General features: G+C 46.2%; 1 protein-coding gene across 1 annotated transcript; it reads right to left on the reverse strand.

Moving 5' to 3' along the window:
- Nucleotides 1–1,124: 1,124 nt before the first annotated feature.
- On the reverse strand, nucleotides 1,125–14,348 carry LOC131443999 (myosin light chain kinase, smooth muscle-like). Its single transcript, XM_058614115.1, has 19 exons — nucleotides 13,536–14,348; nucleotides 10,240–10,356; nucleotides 9,877–9,927; nucleotides 9,422–9,469; nucleotides 9,223–9,350; nucleotides 8,975–9,131; nucleotides 8,679–8,869; nucleotides 8,481–8,595; nucleotides 8,271–8,306; nucleotides 8,089–8,173; nucleotides 7,782–7,985; nucleotides 7,481–7,698; nucleotides 6,852–6,975; nucleotides 5,968–6,120; nucleotides 5,654–5,777; nucleotides 5,343–5,433; nucleotides 5,142–5,270; nucleotides 4,154–4,266; nucleotides 1,125–3,661 (listed from the first exon to the last, which is right to left on the reverse strand). Exons 1-19 carry the CDS (start codon nucleotides 14,056–14,058, stop codon nucleotides 3,527–3,529), a joined length of 2,742 nt encoding a protein of 913 aa, XP_058470098.1. The 5' UTR covers nucleotides 14,059–14,348; the 3' UTR covers nucleotides 1,125–3,526.

A 14,348-nucleotide genomic window follows, 5' to 3' on the forward strand; every position in this document is an offset into this window, starting at 1 on the left:
CCATGTCCCACTAGGACAACTGAAGAATCTGGGCCTTGCTGCTGCCCCCACGACTCTGCCTCGGATAAGTGGTAGAAAATGACGAGTATGACGTCGTCATCGGGACTAAAAAAACGAGTGTGCATGCGATTAGGTCCTCAGGGTAAGCTGAGACCAGGGGCCTGTTTCAGAAAGCAGGTTCAACAAACTCTGAGTTAAAACCTTAACTCTAGGTTGGCCAACTCTGAGCTGATTTAGTCAACAAATGAACACTATTGCATTTTATACAGTGTAATCCACTCATTCATCATTTAACAGACTTCCATTTCATGAATGGATGATAAAATGCTGATTTGATATTTATTCAGCTGTAACCTTACGAGACACAAACTGAAGATGAGAATATGGATCAAACTGATAGTTTACTTATGGACGTATAAATATAAAAGTGTCGATGTTCAAACTGACTCACTTTTTTGACTTTTATTTTACATGAAAACATTTTGCTCAACACTATTTCATGACTATATTTCCATGTGTAAATATAAACACAGTCACTGAAATGCTGTCAAACATTAAGATTTCCCACTTTATAAATCCAAGTCATTATTATTATTATTTATTAATGTGCACAGTCTTGGTGTGAACTACGGGCGAGCCAGGGGGGTCTCAGCCCCCCTTAATGACACATGAGCTCCCCTGGAAACATGATTTGTGAGATTTTGGGGGCGTCTCTAAAATATTGGCAAAATATTGTTTTTTGATTGATTTGATTAAGATTTGATGCGTGTGTGGAGGTTGGAGTCGACACGTGGTGATATGAGCTGACTTAAGGTAAGTAGACGTACAGGCTTGTAATAATGGACGTGTCACAACCATGTCGTGTCACGTTGTGCCGTCCCAAGGCGAGTAGAGCCGGTGGAAATACACCTCAAGTCCGTGCTCTGAGTGTCCGTGCTTTCTGAAACGGGCCCCAGGTGTTTGTCCTGAGAAGACGACTAATGAGCTGCTGCTCTCTGAGGACCTCATTAACGCCACTGACCAACACACAGAGGACACGTAGAGGACACACAGAGGACTGACCGAGGACACACAGAGGACATAGATGTTATATATATAAAATGATAATGATGAGACACAGCCGCTGTGTTTATTTGGTGATTTATTGATTTAGTGTCCGTGAGGAATGACAGTTGTGTTCTCATCAAACTCACATTTAAGAATGACAGGATTATAATCTACATACAGATTATACAAATCAGTCTACGAGTGAATTCACTGTTTCATACACGAACATGAAGTGCTGACGAGAAGAGGACGAATAATCCAAATAATCTAAATAATCCATATCATCTAGATAATCTAAATAATCTATAAATCTGTGCATTAAATAAGTTTAAAAAAAAACAACAACAAAGTATAATGTAGATGATCACACACACACACTGTGACACTGCTTTAGTTTGTGGATGAAAACAAACACAAACAAACACACAAACAAACACAAGCAAACAAACACAAATGAAACGCAAACAAACACAAGCAAACAAACACAAACAAACAAACAAACACAAGCAAACAAACGCAAACAAACACAAGCAAACAAACACAAACAAACAAATCAAAAACAAACACAAACACAAACACAAACACAAACACAAACACAAACACAAACACAAACAAACAAACACAAACACATTAAAACAAACAAACACAAACAAATCAAACACAAACAAACACAAACAAACACAAGCAAACAAACAAACAAATCAAACACAAACTAAAACAAACACAAATAAAAACAAACACAACAAACAAACAAACTAAAACAAACCCAAACAAACAAATACGTTGGAATGTGAATCTTTTTGAATAGAGACACTTTGCTGTGAGCGCCCCCTGTTGTTTACTCAACTTTAATATAAACATGTTTTAAATATAAATGCTGTTGTTATGGCGTAACAATAAGACTTTTTCATGTTATTTTAAAGGTGGACGTTTACAAACAAAGGTTGGCTCCGCCCACAAAAAACATATTTTCTGGTCTGTAAAGGCCACCGAAGTTCCCTGATTCACTTTGTTGTCATCCGCAGTCTGCCCATTAGATTCAGCAGCAGGGGGCGCTCACTGTCACTGTCCACTCTCCCTTTAAAGATGAATGTCCCACCATGTGACAGTAAAGTGTCGTCGTGTTGCTCAAAGGCTAAAGCCAGAAGGCACAGGTGTTAGCAGTTAGCAGCTAGCTGTCTGACAGTTTCATCGTCTCTGAGCTTCATCCCGACAAAGTGAGCTAACTGTGCTAAATTGACTACACACGTTAGCTTATCTCCCTGACATCAACAAGTGTAAGCTAATTGTCACTAACATAAAAGCTAACACTAGTCACAGTGAGTGACATCATCCATGTTAGCGTTGGATTACAATTTTTTAATCTGAGTCAAATAATCTTCACTAATGAACTAATGTTTGTTAGGCAACAAGCTAAACAAGCTCAATTACAGCTGAAAGTCAGACTGTTGCTTTGTTAGCATGGAAGCTAACGTCAGCTCCTAACAACCCAGATAGTTTTTTTAATCTGACACAAAGTTGGATAATCTGGAAACTTCTGAAAGAACCGGAGCTTTTTTCTCCATCAGTGAACCTGACGAGGGTCAGCTGACACTAAACTGTGACGTCATCAGACTGCCCACCTCTGATTGGTCGGAGAGTGTTGTCACTCATCTGACCAAAGACTCATCTGAACTAATGATTCTAATGATTCATTTCCCCCCAAAACGACTGCTTCACAAGTCATGCGTTTGTGTCACCACAGTGAGATGATGACTCCGCCCACATAGAGAAGGAGCTATGAAGTCACGGAAAACAAACTAAACCGAGTTGAGCTGGGACTGTGTCGTGGAAAAGCTCCATATGTGTGTGTACCTCACTATAAACATAGTTAGCTTAGCATTAGCCTCAGCAGAGGATTGAACACAAATGATCCAGAATTTTACTCTGTAATGTTTTCACTAGTTCTGTTGCTAACTAACGAACTAACTTCTTCTTCAACTGGAAGTCAAAGAGTGCCCCCTGCAGCTGCAGCTGAATATTTTTTTCACGTGTTCAAAAACAAAAATTCTTACGTTCTTTCTTTTCTTTACTTTGATTTATGAATTTAAATGTTTGTTTGTTTGTGTTGTTTTTGTCGTGACCGCCCTCTGGTGTCGACCGGTGGAACAAAGTGAAGCGTGTTTGTGTTTCAACTTTTACAAATGTTACAAAGTGTTTACATAAATAAGACTTGTGTCATAAACATCAAACACAGTAAGAGCACATGGTGTGAGGGGGCGGGGTTACAGGTGGGTGGAGTTTAGCAGGTCAAGTGACCTCTGGTGGTAGAAGCTGCAAAGAATTTAAAGAGAACATGAGTGTATTGAAACCCCACCCCCTGCTCCTCCTCCAATCATAACCTGATATTTGTGGGTGTTTTTTCTGCTCAAGTCTAACAGGGAGAGGAGGGTCAAAGAGTCCACCTCCTATTCCTGTGGGAGCCCAGACAGTCACTGCTTTACTCCTCCTCCTCCTCCTCCTCCTCCTCCTCTGCCCCACCCATCACCTCCACCAGCAGCTCAGCGGTGCAGGTCGCCGCCCCCAGACTGTTCACCGCCTTCACCGTGTATTTGGCGTCATCGTCACCTGACACCTGCAGACAGGAAGTGAGTCAAGACTTATCTGTCCTCAGGTCCCTGAACATCTCACAGTCTGTCCTCGTGTCCCTGAACGTCTCAGTCTGTCCTCAGGTCCCTGAACATCTCACAGTCTGTCCTCGTGTCCCTGAACATCTCAGTCTGTCCTCAAGTCTCTGAACGTCTCACAGTCTGTCCTCGAGTCCCTGAACATCTCACACTGTCCTCGTGTACCTGAACGTCTCACACTGTCCTCGTGTCTCTGAACGTCTCAGTCTGTCCTCAGGTCCCTGAACATCTCACAGTCTGTCCTCGTGTCCCTGAACGTCTCAGTCTGTCCTCAAGTCTCTGAACGTCTCACAGTCTGTCCTCGAGTCCCTGAACATCTCACACTGTCCTCGTGTACCTGAACGTCTCACACTGTCCTTGTGTCTCTGAACGTCTCACACTGTCCTCATGTCCCTGAACGTCTCCCAGTCTGTCCTGATTGTCACAGTTTGAACTCTGACCTCTGAAATGATGAGACTGCAGTTTCCTTCTTCATCGTAGTCGATCTGAAAATGTCGCGTTTCTTTGATCGGCTGTTCATCTTTGTACCAAACGACCTCGGGGTCAGGGAAACCTGCAAATCACGTCAGCAAGTCACGTTTCAGCAAATCACGTCAGCAAGTCACATTTCAGCAAGTCACGTCAGCAAGTCACGTTCCAGAAAGTCACGTTTTAGCAAGTCACGTCAGCAAGTCACGTCAGCAAGTCACGTCAGCAAGTCACGTTCCAGAAAGTCACGTTTTAGCAAGTCACGTCAGCAAGTCACGTCAGCAAATCACGTTTCAGCAAATCACGTCAGCAAATCACGTTTCAGCAAGTCACGTTTCAGCAAGTCATGTCAGAAAACCACGTTTCAGCAAGTCAAATCGGCAAATCACGTCAGCAAGTCACGTTTCAGCAAGTCACTTCAGCAAGTCACGTTTCAGCAAATCACATCAGCAAGTCACATTTCAGCAAATCATGTCAGCAAATCACGTTTCAGCAAGTCAAGAAAGAGTTGATCGTTAATTGAAATAGTTGATAGTTTAAATAGTTGATTGTTAGTTAAAATTGTTGATTGTTCGTTAGATGAAATAGTTGATTGTTAGTTGAAATAGTTGATTGTTAGTTAGTTGAAAGAGTTGATTGTTAGTTAGTTGAAATACTTGATAGTTAGTTGAAATAGTTGATTGTTAGTTAGTTGAAATAGTTGATATTTAGTTAGATGAAATAGTTAATAATTAGTTAGTTGAAATAGTTGATGGTTAGTTAGTTGAAAGACTTGATGGTTAGTTAGATGAAAGAGTTGATAGTTAGTTAGTTAAAATAGTTTATAGTTAGTTGAAATAGTTGATGGTTAGTTAGTTGAAAGAGTTGATGGTTAGTTATATGAAAGAGTTGATAGTTAGTTAGTTGAAATAGTTGACAGTTAGTTAGTTGAAATAGTTGATGGTTAGTTAGTTGTTTAACCTTCGATCTTGCAGTCGAAGCGGGCGGCGCTTCCTTCCACCACCTCCACGTCTTTGATGACCGCGGTGAACGACGGCTTTGACTCCGCCTTCTGCTCGTACTCCAGACACTCCAGGAACTGGTTGTCCTCTGGACGGAGACATGTTAGCATGTTAGCACGTTAGCGAGGTGAGACAAACCTCTGGTGACCTGTGACCTGACCTTCAGTGGGCGAGCCCTTCTTAGCGCTGACGCCGGCCATCATCGCCATCGACGACAGTCGCCCAATAGCGAGCACAGCGTGACCCGTTTTCTACCACAGAAAAAGAACCAGTCCGACACATGAACAGAGACCAGCAGAGTCCAGCAGAGTCTAGCAGCGACCATCAGAGACAAACAGAGACCAGCAGAGACAAACACAGACCAGCAGATACAAACAGAGACAAACAGAGACCAGCAGAGTCCAACATAGACCAGCAGAGAGCAGCAGAGACCAGCAGAGAAAAAACAGAGACCAGTAGGGGTCAGTTTACCTGCCACTTCCTCCTCAGGATGTACTTCTTCATCCTCTCTTTAGAGAGCTTCTTTGTCTTCATGGTGTTCGTGTCCTGTTTTAACCACGGGTGCTCGAGACACTGAGCACATGACAGACGGCCCCTGAGAGACACAAGCCCCGCCCCCTTTATCATCAAATCACAGTCATGGTGAAATACTTCTGAGAATCCTCTGTTATTTACTCTGACGAGCCACAAGAGGGTGCTGCATAATCACATTTAATATTCTTTGAATGATTTAGAGTTTGACGCTTGTCCATGTGTCGACATGTCCACGTGTCCTCACGTCTTACTTCATGTCTTTCTTCAGGAGTTTGGTGATGAAATCTTTTCCGTTTTCAGAGATTTCGTCAAATGCGTCATCCTCAAAATCCCACGACGCCGACGTCACGTTGGACAGAGTCTCGTTATCGTTGTCACCCATGAACGGAGATAAACCGCTGAGTCTGTGAATGAGTGAATGAGTGAGAGGATGAACTCACAGGACTGAGCAGGAGAATGAGTGAGAGGATGAACTCACAGGACAGAGCAGGAGGAGGTGAATGAGTGAGAGGATGAACTCACAGGACAGAGCAGGAGGAGGTGAATGAGTGAGAAGATGAACTCACAGGACGTAACAGGAGGAGGTGAATGAGTGAGAGGATGAACTCACAGGACGTAGCAGGAGGAGGTGAATGAGTGAGAGGATGAACTCACAGGACGGAGCAGGAGGTGAATGAGTGAGAGGATGAACTCACAGGACGGAGCAGGAGGAGGTGAATGAGTGAGAGGATGAACTCACAGGACGTAGCAGGAGGAGGTGAATGAGTGAGAGGATGAACTCACAGGACAGAGCAGGAGGAGGTGAATGAGTGAGAAGATGAACTCACAGGACGTAGCAGGAGGAGGTGAATGAGTGAGAGGATGAACTCACAGGACGTAGCAGGAGGAGGTGAATGAGTGAGAGGATGAACTCACAGGACGTAGCAGGAGGAGGTGAATGAGTGAGAGGATGAACTCACAGGACAGAGCAGGAGGAGGTGAATGAGTGAGAAGATGAACTCACAGGACGTAGCAGGAGGAGGTGAATGAGTGAGAGGATGAACTCACAGGACGTAGCAGGAGGAGGTGAATGAGTGAGAGGATCAACTCACAGGACGTAGCAGGAGGAGGTGAATGAGTGAGAGGATGAACTCACAGGATGTAGCAGATAACTCCGATGCTCCACATGTCGGTCGGGTAACTGATGGCTTCGTAGTTTATAACTTCAGGAGCGACGAACTCTGGAGTCCCGAACAAAACCTTCAGTGTTCCTGCGTTTTCTGTCCAGGACAACATTCACACATTCATATATGTTTACGCATTCATATGTTTACATATTCACACATTCATATATGTTCACACATTCATATGTTTACATATTCACACATTCATATATGTTCATACGTTCATATATTTATATGTTCACACGTTCATATGTTTATATATTCACACATTCATATGTTTATATATTCACACATTCATATGTTTACATATTCACACATTCATATATGTTCACACGTTCATATGTTTATATATTCACACATTCATGTTTACATATTCACACATTCATATATGTTCACATGTTTACATATTCACACATTAATATATGTTCACACGTTCATGTTTATATATTCACACATTCATATGTTTACATATTCACACATTCATATATGTTCACACGTTCATATGTTTATATATTCACACATTCATGTTTACATATTCACACATTCATATATGTTCACACATTCACACGTCCATATATGTTCACACACGTTCACACGTTACCGAGTCGTCGTGCGAGTCCAAAGTCGATGAGTTTGATCTTTGACCCCGTCTTGTTGACACACATGATGTTCTCGGGTTTCAGGTCCAGGTGGACGACGCCCACTCTGTGGATGAAACTGACGCCGTCGATGATCTGAAGCATGTACTTGATGACCTCACGCTCGGTCAACTCAAAGTCCTCATCGATGATCCGCTCAAACAACTCACCGCCAGAGATCCTGCACACAGGGGACAGTGGACAGTGAGGGTGGACAGTTGGACAGTGAGGGTGGACAGTTGGACAGTGGACAGTTGGACGTACATCTCCAGGACCATGACCATGTCAGACTTCCCCTCAAAGGCGTCCACACACTGGACCAGTTTGGGGTGGTGGAGACGGTTCATGATGTCCACTTCCTGTCGGACATTTTGTTTGTCTTTGGCTGAAAAAGCTTTGATGAATTTTCCCGCCCAAACTTTTCTCGTGGCTTTTTCCACCAGTTTGAAAACTTGTCCAAACTTTCCCCTGCAACGATAACAGTCGTCATGGTAACTTTGTTTCAGATGTTGTGACATGATGATGAGGACAGGGACACAGGTGCATTGTGGGTGAGCGGGCGGAGTCTTACGTTCCCAGCCGCTCCTCCACGTCATACAGCTCCTTCACCTTCACCTCGGTGCGAATCGTCACGTCTCTGTATTCAGGCTCTTTATCTGCATCACACACAGGTCAGAGGTCAGGGGGAGGTCATATGACGCCATGTTATCGTGTGTGTGTGTGTGGTGTTTGGACGTAAACAGGAAGTCGTACCTTCGTCGTCGTCCTCGACTTCTTCCTCGTGGTTTTCTGTCAGGGACCAAACAGCAGCGGCGTTAGCATTGTTAGCTCAGTCACATGACGTTCATGTGTTCACAACAACGCGATGAAAACTTGTTAACTGTTAGCTTAGCATTAGCGTCCAGCGTGAACTCACCTGACATCAAACGTTAGGTTATTTAATGTTTTTTTAACTTCACTGACCGTCATCGTCCACCAGTCCCACGGTCACCGGCTCGGACTCGGCGCTCGGTTCTCCCACGCCGTAAACGTTCTGCGCTCGGACGCGGAACTTGTACTGACGCTCGGGGAGAAGGTTCTGGACACAGACACACGGACACACAGACACGTCACAGATCACAAACACGTCTCACTCACTGTCTGTGAAGCTCCTGTACACACCTGGACGTTGTAGGACGTGCTGTTACAGGACACCAGGTGGCGCCACTGCTGCTCCACAGAGTCCCACGCCTCCAGCAGGTACGACTGCACGGCGCTGCCGCCGTCGTACGTCGGTCCATACCATGACAGCGTCAAACCGGAGCCACGGACGTCTGAGGCGGCCGGGACTTTAGCCGGAGGGTCGGGTTTATCTGAGCGAGACACAGAGCGACAACACTGACCCCTACAGGCGATGACACTGCTTCACACTTTACACGTCACCATGACAACAACAGCGTTCCAGCTCCGCCTCTCACCAACGATGGTGAGGTTCAGCGCCGCCTGTCGAACGCCGTAACTGTTCCTGAGCTCGATGGTGTAACAGCCGCAGTGTTCCTGCTGACCACTGCTGATGGTCAGTCTGCTGGTGATGTCATCACTGATGATGGACATGTCGGCCACACCCTCCTGGATCTGAACACACACACACACACACACAGAGGAGTGATCATGTGATCAAGACGAACTATGTATGTGAGGCAGCAGAACACACACACACACTCACTGGTTTCCTGAACTTGAGCCAGGTGCAGTTAATGGGCGGAGCTCCAGTAAACCTGCAGATAATCTCGACTTTCTCTCCGGCCAAAATCTTCATGTCCTCAGGAAACTGAAGGATCTGAGGAGGAAGAGCTGCCAACAACAGGTGATCAGTATGTGTGTATGTGTGTCCGTGTGTGTGTGTGTCTCTGTGTGTCTGTCACCTTGTTTTGGAGGAGTCTTGGTTGTTGGTTTCTTGATCCTTGCTTCACCTGTAGGAAATAAAATGACAACAAATCAATGATGAGTGAGGACTCGTCTGTCTATGACGACCATATATGGTGATGAGGAAACTGTGAACCATCTTCTTTATCTGCACATCAAAGTCAGGAGCTGAGGTTTCCATGGAAACGTCTGTACCTCGTCTTTATCTTGTCTGTACCTTGTCTGTACCTTGCCAGGACCTTGTCTGTACCTCGCCTTCACCTTGTCTGTACCTCGCCTTCACCTTGTCTGTACATCGCCTATACCTTGTCTGTACCTCACAGACGTAGACACAGGAACAACACTGTGTGTGTGTGTGTGTCTGTTTGTGTGTGTGTGGGAACCAGCGCTCTCAGTCTTCAGCTCCATATTGGGACAAAAGGAAAAAAAGCTGCTGCATATTTTGGAAACTCACTCTCTAAGGTCGCAGTCGACTTCTTTACTGAGGGAGAGTTTTCAGCCGGGTCTGCGAGAGAGAGACAGACAGAGAGAGAGAGACAGACAGAAAGAGATGATTACAGCTATAGATAAATTCTTCTTTTCTTTGACACACACACACACAGTAACTTTGTGTAACATAAATAAAAAATAACTCATACAAAGTTGAACAGTTGTCTTTTGTTCAGAGACTAAAGTAAATAATGACTCTCTGGTTCTCAGCAGCAGGGGGCGCTCACAGCTAAATTCTCTCTCTTTATGACAAGAAACTGTAATCTGTAATCTGTAATCCGTGATTACAGATTAAATCTGGCTTCTGTCCTTCTTCAAGTTTTCTTACCGTCGACGAGAACCGTGCAGCAACTCTCAGCTCGTCCTGACGCACTTTCAGCCAAACACCTGTACTGACCCTCGTCCTCTGGAAGAGCTTTGTCTATGGTCAGAGAGCACAGGCCGCCTGCAACACAACAACAACACAAAAACATGGAGGTCAGAGAGCACAGGCCGCCTGCAACACAACAACAACACAACAACACAGAGGTCAGAGAGCACAGGCCGCCTGCAACACAACGACAACACAACAACACAGAGGTCAGAGAGCACAGGCCGCCTGCAACACAACAACAACACAAAAACATGGAGGTCAGAGAGCACAGGCCGCCTGCAACACAACGACAACACAACAACACAGAGGTCAGAGAGCACAGGCCGCCTGCAAAACAACAACAACACAACAACAACACAAAAACATGGAGGTCAGAGAGCACAGGCCGCCTGCAACACAACAACAACACAAAAACATGGAGGTCAGAGAGCACAGGCCGCCTGCAACACAACAACAACACAAAAACATGGAGGTCAGAGAGCACAGGCCGCCTGCAACACAACGAGACCACAAAAACATGGAGGTCAGAGAGCACAGGCCGCCTGCAACACAACGACAACACAACAACATGGAGGTCAGAGAGCACAGGCCGCCTGCAACACAACAACAACACAACAACACAGAGGTCAGAGAGCACAGGCCGCCTGCAACACAACGACAACACAACAACACAGAGGTCAGAGAGCACAGGCCGCCTGCAACACAACAACAACACAAAAACATGGAGGTCAGAGAGCACAGGCCGCCTGCAACACAACGACAACACAACAACACAGAGGTCAGAGAGCACAGGCCGCCTGCAAAACAACAACAACACAACAACAACACAAAAACATGGAGGTCAGAGAGCACAGGCCGCCTGCAACACAACAACAACACAAAAACATGGAGGTCAGAGAGCACAGGCCGCCTGCAACACAACGAGACCACAAAAACATGGAGGTCAGAGAGCACAGGCCGCCTGCAACACAACAACAACACAACAACACAGAGGTCAGAGAGCACAGGCCGCCTGCAACACAACGACAACACAACAACACAGAGGTCAGAGAGCACAGGCCGCCTGCAACACAACAACAACACAAAAACATGGAGGTCAGAGAGCACAGGCCGCCTGCAACACAACAACAACACAAAAACATGGAGGTCAGAGAGCACAGGCCGCCTGCAACACAACGACAACACAACAACACAGAGGTCAGAGAGCACAGGCCGCCTGCAACACAACAACAACACAAAAACATGGAGGTCAGAGAGCACAGGCCGCCTGCAACACAACAACAACACAAAAACATGGAGGTCAGAGAGCACAGGCCGCCTGCAACACAACGACAACACAACAACACAGAGGTCAGAGAGCACAGGCCGCCTGCAAAACAACAACAACACAACAACAACACAACAAAACTGAGGTCAGAGAGCACAGGCCGCCTGCAACACAACGACAACACAACAACACAACAACACAACAACACAACAACACGGAGGTCAGAGAGCACAGGCCGCCTGCAACACAACAACAACAACACAACAACAACACAAAAACCCAGAGGTCAGAGAGCACAGGCCGCCTGCAACACAACAACAACACAAAAACATGGAGGTCAGAGAGCACAGGCCGACTGCAACACAACAACAACACAACAACAACACGGAGGTCAGAGAACACAGGCCGCCTGCAACACAACGACAACACAACAACACAGAGTTCAGAGAGCACAGGCCGCCTGCAAAACAACGACAACACAACAACACAACAACACAACAACACGGAGGTCAGAGAGCACAGGCCGCCTGCAACACAACAACAACAACACAACAACAACACAAAAACCCGGAGGTCAGAGAGCACAGGCCGCCTGCAACACAACGACAACACAACAACAATACAAAAACACGGAGGTCAGAGAGCACAGGCCGACTGCAACACAACAACAACACAACAACAACACGGAGGTCAGAGAACACAGGCCGCCTGCAACACAACGACAACACAACAACAACACAATAACACGGAGGTCAGAGAGCACAGGCCGCCTGCAACACAACTACAACACAACAACAACACAAGAACACGGAGGTCAGAGAGCACAGGCCGCCTGCAACACAACGACAACACAACAACACAACAACACGGTGGTCAGGGAGCACAGGCCGCCTGCAACACAACAACACAAAAACATGGTGGTATGAGAGCACAGGCTGTCTGCAACACAACGACAACACAACAACAACATGGTGGTCAGAGAGCACAGGCTGTCTGCAACACAACGACAACACAACATGGTAGTCAGAGAGCACAGGCCACCTGCAACACAACCACAACACAACCACAACACAACAACACAAAAACACGGTGGTCAGAGAGCACAGGCCACCTGCAACACAACCACAACACAACCACAACACAACAACACAAAAACACGGTGGTCAGAGAGCACAGGCCACAACAACATCACAACAACGTCAGAAACAACAAACAACAACAACAACACAACAACAACATCACATTTGAATGAGAAAACTGCTCCAACACAAAATAAACAAATGTGTCTTTGTATTTATATTCATGTGTATGTGACTAATGTGTGTGTGTGTGTGCGTGCGCGTGCATGTGTGTGTGTGTGTGTATGTGAGAGGACAAACACAGTCTGAGGACAACAGTGACCTCTGACCTTTAACAGGCTGGATCAGGGACCGACTGAAATAACAGAAGGAGGATTAGTGCTGACACACACAGACACACACACAGACACACAGACAGACACACACACACACACACATGTTCAGATATAGCCTCAGGTCTTTACTGTTCTCCATCACTGAGTCACATGTTTGATCTTAAAGATAAATAAATGTCACTTATTTTCTTTGTCAATACAATAAATAAATAATCTGAAGTCAGTCAATCAGTGTGTGTGTGTGTGTGTGTGTGTGTAAAGTGATCTGTTGCAGTCTCATCTCTGTTGTCTCAGATCTGTCATCTATTAATAGAGTCTGAGCTTCATCTTCATAAACTACAGTTAAACTTTATTGTTCGTTCACACGGTGACGATGTTGAGGTGTGTGTGACTCTTAGCTCCGCCTCCTATGAGATTTCTCTGAATCTGACAAAGCTAATGTTAGCATCATAAAGCTAACATTGGTTAGCATGCTGTGTTGCTAGGCTAATGACAACAAGCATTGTATTTACTTACGATGTAAACAACAACATTTAGTTTAGACGTGTGTGTGTGTGTGTGACCTCTGACCTCTGTTGGAGAGGATGATGAACTTGGACGCTTTGATGGTCTTTCCGTCCAGAGTCCAGGTCACAGCGAGGTCACAGGGTTCTGTGCTGAGGAGACACTGGAGCAGGAGACGCTGTCCGTCCACCACCGTCACATCACTGAGCTCCTCCACAAACTCCAGCACCTTCACTCCTCCACCTCCTGCTCCTGCCGCTGCTGCTGCTGCTGTTCCTCCTCCTGCTGCTGCTGCTGCTGCTCCTTCTCCTGCTGCTGCTGCTGCTCCTGCTGCTCCTGCTGCTCCTCCGTTACTCCTGTCATGAATGTGTCCGTCCACACAGTTGTTGAGTTTGTCCTCGTCTCCGGTCGTCCTCTTATTGGCGAGCACAGATCTTTTCTCGGGCATGTCGGATAGTTTGCTGCTGTTGCTGTTGGTGGCGCTCTTCTTCCCCAGCACAGAGCGGAAGTCCACCTGCTGTGAGGAGTTCACCTTGCGCTCCTCCTGCGTCTTGGGTTTGACCCCCTTGAGGTTGGACTTAAAATCCATGTGTGTGTGTGTGTCCTCCTCTGGCTCGTCTCCCTGGTCGTGATGAGATCGACGTCCTGGCGGCTGCACCTCCCTCTGTCGCAGCTCCTCTTCCTCGGGCTCCCTGGTGTCTTCACGGTGTGTGAGGAGGTCTCAGGGAGCAGTGGTGGAGGTGCTAGGACAGGGCTGATGGTCCTCCTTCTTCTCCTCCTGCTGCAGGTGCAGGAGTGGCTGCTTCTCCTTCTGCTCCTGGTTGGCCTCCTGCCACTGCTGACTGACACCAACTCTGCTGCTGCCACTCTGCTCCACGC

The sequence above is a fragment of the Solea solea genome, chromosome 2 (assembly GCF_958295425.1).
Source record: "Solea solea chromosome 2, fSolSol10.1, whole genome shotgun sequence".
Lineage (NCBI taxonomy): Eukaryota > Metazoa > Chordata > Actinopteri > Pleuronectiformes > Soleidae > Solea > Solea solea.